This window comes from Plasmodium gaboni, chromosome 11, assembly GCF_001602025.1.
Source record: "Plasmodium gaboni strain SY75 chromosome 11, whole genome shotgun sequence".
Classification (NCBI taxonomy): Eukaryota; Apicomplexa; class Aconoidasida; order Haemosporida; family Plasmodiidae; genus Plasmodium; species Plasmodium gaboni.
In genome coordinates, this window is record NC_031491.1 from 492,248 (window position 1) to 496,436 (window position 4,189).

The 4,189-nt window shown below is 16.6% G+C and overlaps 1 protein-coding gene across 1 annotated transcript; it reads left to right on the plus strand.

The window, feature by feature from the left end:
• Positions 1-2,540: 2,540 nt before the first annotated feature.
• On the plus strand, positions 2,541-3,908 carry PGSY75_1116500 (folate transporter 2; the record flags this gene model as incomplete). Its single annotated transcript, XM_018786286.1, has 1 exon — positions 2,541-3,908. The coding sequence occupies one exon, from the start codon at positions 2,541-2,543 to the stop codon at positions 3,906-3,908; it is 1,368 nt and encodes a 455-aa protein (XP_018641081.1).
• Positions 3,909-4,189: the final 281 nt, after the last annotated feature.

Genomic DNA, 4,189 nt, shown 5'->3' on the forward strand with positions numbered 1-4,189 from the left:
TAATTTTTTGCATTCTTCTTCAAAGATTAGAAATATATAGATACATATAAGTATACAATTTGAACACAATAATATATACTTATACTTCTAATTAACAATAATATCTATATTTTTTGTTCCACAATATGATATAAATATATATATATATTTTTTTTTTTTATAAGAAATATTTACAAAATATAAACTTTATATCAATATTGCCTCATTTATAAATTCATAATTTTTTATGCATTGCCAAATACGACAATTTTACATAACCATCTTATTATATATATATTTTATAAGAAATATTTACAAAATATAAACTTTATATAAATATTGCCTCATTTATAAATTCATAATTTTTTATGCATTGCCAAATACGACAATTTTTTTTTTTTTTTATCAATTTTCTTTAATTTGTTTTAAATATTTATTATATAATAATATATATATATATATATATTAATTTATTTATTTATTTTTATAAATGCAATCCCATAAAATTTATTAATAATGAAGATATTCCTACAGAATATATAATAAAAAAAATAAAAAATAAAAGAACAAATAACAAAAAGAAAAATCAAGAAGAATAATGGAACTTCCTGAAATTATAATTTTGTATAGGAACACATAAATATAAAAAATAAATAAATTATACAATATATATATATTATATATATTATATATATATATATATATATATATATATATATTATATATATAAAAAAAAAAAAAAAAAAAAAAAAAAAAAAAAAAAACATATAATATATATATATTTCTGAATACGTTTCACTATTTAATAATTATTTGAATTTTATGTAAAATAAATATATATATATATTAAACAATTATTATATTATATTATAAAATAAGATTAAGAAGAAAGAAGAATATTTCTTCTAATTTTTTAATTTTTTATGCATATTGTGTAATATAAATTTGGTATATATTTATTTTTGTTTTTTTTCATGTTCATTCATTCATTTTATATTTATTTTGTTTTTATGAAGAAATAATGTAATATGCATACTTAAATTTTATATAATATTATATTATATAATAATATATATATAATATATATTATATAATATACATTATTATGTACTCATATATATATTATATTATACCATTCAATATATAATATATTATAAAAATATATAAATATATATAATTTATTGTAAAAAGGTGTATTTGATAAATAAAAATATATTTATAGCATTTCCAAAAAAAAAAAAAAAAAAAAGAAAAAAAGAAAAGCGAGAAATTTAAAATAACACATATAATATATATATGTATATATTTATTTATTTATTTATTTATTTATTTATTATTTAATATCCAATTATACATTTTAGATGTATATATTTTAAATTTAATATATTTACAAAATGGCAACTTTTTATTAGGGCATGATTAAAAATAGAATAAATTTATTTATACAAAAAAATATATAATTGTTTAATATTTTGTTATAATATATTTAATAATAATATAACAATATTTATGTTATATATGATTATTTATTCCACCAAATGTACATACATATTTATATATATAAATAAAGAATCATTTTTCATGCATATTTTATAATTTATTTAAATTAAATATATACATATTATATTATATATATATATATATATATATATATTATATGTACCACAAACATGGCTTATGTTTCTCATGTTCCTTCCTATTTTTAACTGTATATTTTTTTAACCATCAATAATAATATATATATTTTTATGTATTCATAATCAACAATTGTTTAATTTATTAAAAAAAAAAAAAAATCACAATAAAAAGTTGTCATTTTTTTTATAATATATTCTATATATATTATATTATATATATATATATATATGTATAATTTTTTTTTTTTTTTTTTGGAACTATTGTAAACAACTGAAAAAACAACATAAAAATGTATATTTCTATATATATTATGTATAAACATTTTTATTTCATTTTGTGATCTTTCAAAGTTTTGTCTTATTGTTTATTTTGTTTATATATTTATTTGTTTTTTTTTTTTTTTTTTTGTGTGAACAAATATATATATATATATATATATATGTAAATTAATTTATATGTATGACTATACAATAAAAGTAAAAACATATACATACAAATATTTATTCCCTTATGTAACTTTAATAACCTTTCGGTTTTTAAGAATATTAGAAGGCATATCTGAAGAGAGCAAAATTATATATAATGATAAATGTTTTTAAAAAACAATTTATAAAAATAAATTAAAAGACATAATAATATATATATATATATGTATATATTTAAATACATAATATGTTTATGATTTATATATTTTTTATATTTTTGTAACATTGTTGTGTATATATAACCCTTTTATGGGCATATTAATAAATAAATAAATATATATATATATATATATATATATGTACATATATATATTAATATATTAATACAAATTATTATTTACCTGTAATAAATAATTGGGTAGCTTTGCATTTAAAATTATTTTGTTTATATGTACTTGTAAGAAGTGCATAGATTTTAAAAAAAATTAATTTAAAATAATGATAGAAAAATCTAATAATCCATTTTTAAGTATTGACCCTATTGTAGAAAGAACAAAATCTAATGGAGAAGGTTTACCGTTATTGAACTCTAAAACAAAAAAACGTTTTGATTTTACTCAGATTGTTGTATATTTAGTAGGTTTATCAGATGGATTAACACATTTAGCATCACTAGCTATATATTATTTATTTAAAGATTATTTTAGATTAACTCCATATCAAGTATCTTTAATATTAATGTATCCATATATACCATTTATATTAAAACCTGTAATAGCCTTAATAACAGATTCTTTTTCAATATTTGGTATGAGAAGAAAACCATATTTATTTTTATTTAGTTTATTTCAATCATTAAATTTCTTAGCATTAGCACTTGTAAATTTAACAGTTATACAAGCAAGTTTAATTTTATTTTTTATATCTTTATGTGCATCATTCTGCACAACAGTAGCAGAAGCATTAGTAGTTGAAAGTTCTATGGGTAAAACCTATTCACAAGGAACAAATAAGGTTACAGAATTTATAGCATCTAAAGCAATAGGTAGTTTATCAGTTGCTTATTTCTCTGGTTATTTTTTAGAAAAGATGCCAAGAGAATATATTTTTATAGCTACATCAATATTTCCTTTAATAATATCTATATCATGTTTATTTTTAAAAGAAAAAGAATATTCAACAAACAGAAATATATTTAACCAGTTTACAGATTTAATCAAATTTATAAATACACCTATATTTTTAGGACCATTCTTATATATATTTGTATATATGTCTGGTCCAGATTATGATGATGCATTTTTTTTCTTCTGCACAAATAAATTAGGTTTTAGACCATCTTTTATGGGTACTTTAAGATTAACATATGGTATAGCTTCTTTAATAGGAATAATAATTTATCGTGTATTTTTAAAAAATTGCAGCTTAAGAAAAACATTAATTATAACAACATTAGTATCTTTTCCTATATATATATCTCCTATTATATTAACAGAACATATAAATAAATTCTTAGGAATATCAAATGAATTGTTTGTTTTAAGTGGAGGCTTTTTAATTGAAGCTATAACAGAAATACAATTATTACCATTATTTATCTTAACAGCAAATATATGTCAACCAGGTTTAGAAGCTAGTGTTTTTGCTACCATTTTGAGTGTTAAAAATTTAGGTTCACTTACAAAAAAAGGTACATCATCATTTATTACATATTTAATGAAAATAGATAGTTATAATTTTGATAATCTAAGTTTATATATTTTGACTTGTGGATTTTTCCTCTTATTGTCTTTAACCTTGGTTCCCCTATTACCAAACGAGGAGCACATCGAAAAGTTAAAAAATAAAGAAACATCCAAGAGATAAATAATGTTATAAAAAAATACGGCCACAAAAAAAAAAATATATATATATATATATATATATATATATATATATATGTATATATTATATATATTTATTTAATATGATGTATATATATTTTATCTTTATTATTTTTATTTATTATATTTTTTTTTTATTTTATTATCACATTTGTCAAAAAAAAAAAAAAGGGGCTTCACAAAAAAAAAAAATTTTGTTTTGTTATTTTAAAATATATGAAAGAAAGAATTACTCTGACTTTCACTTTGAATTTTTTTTTTTTT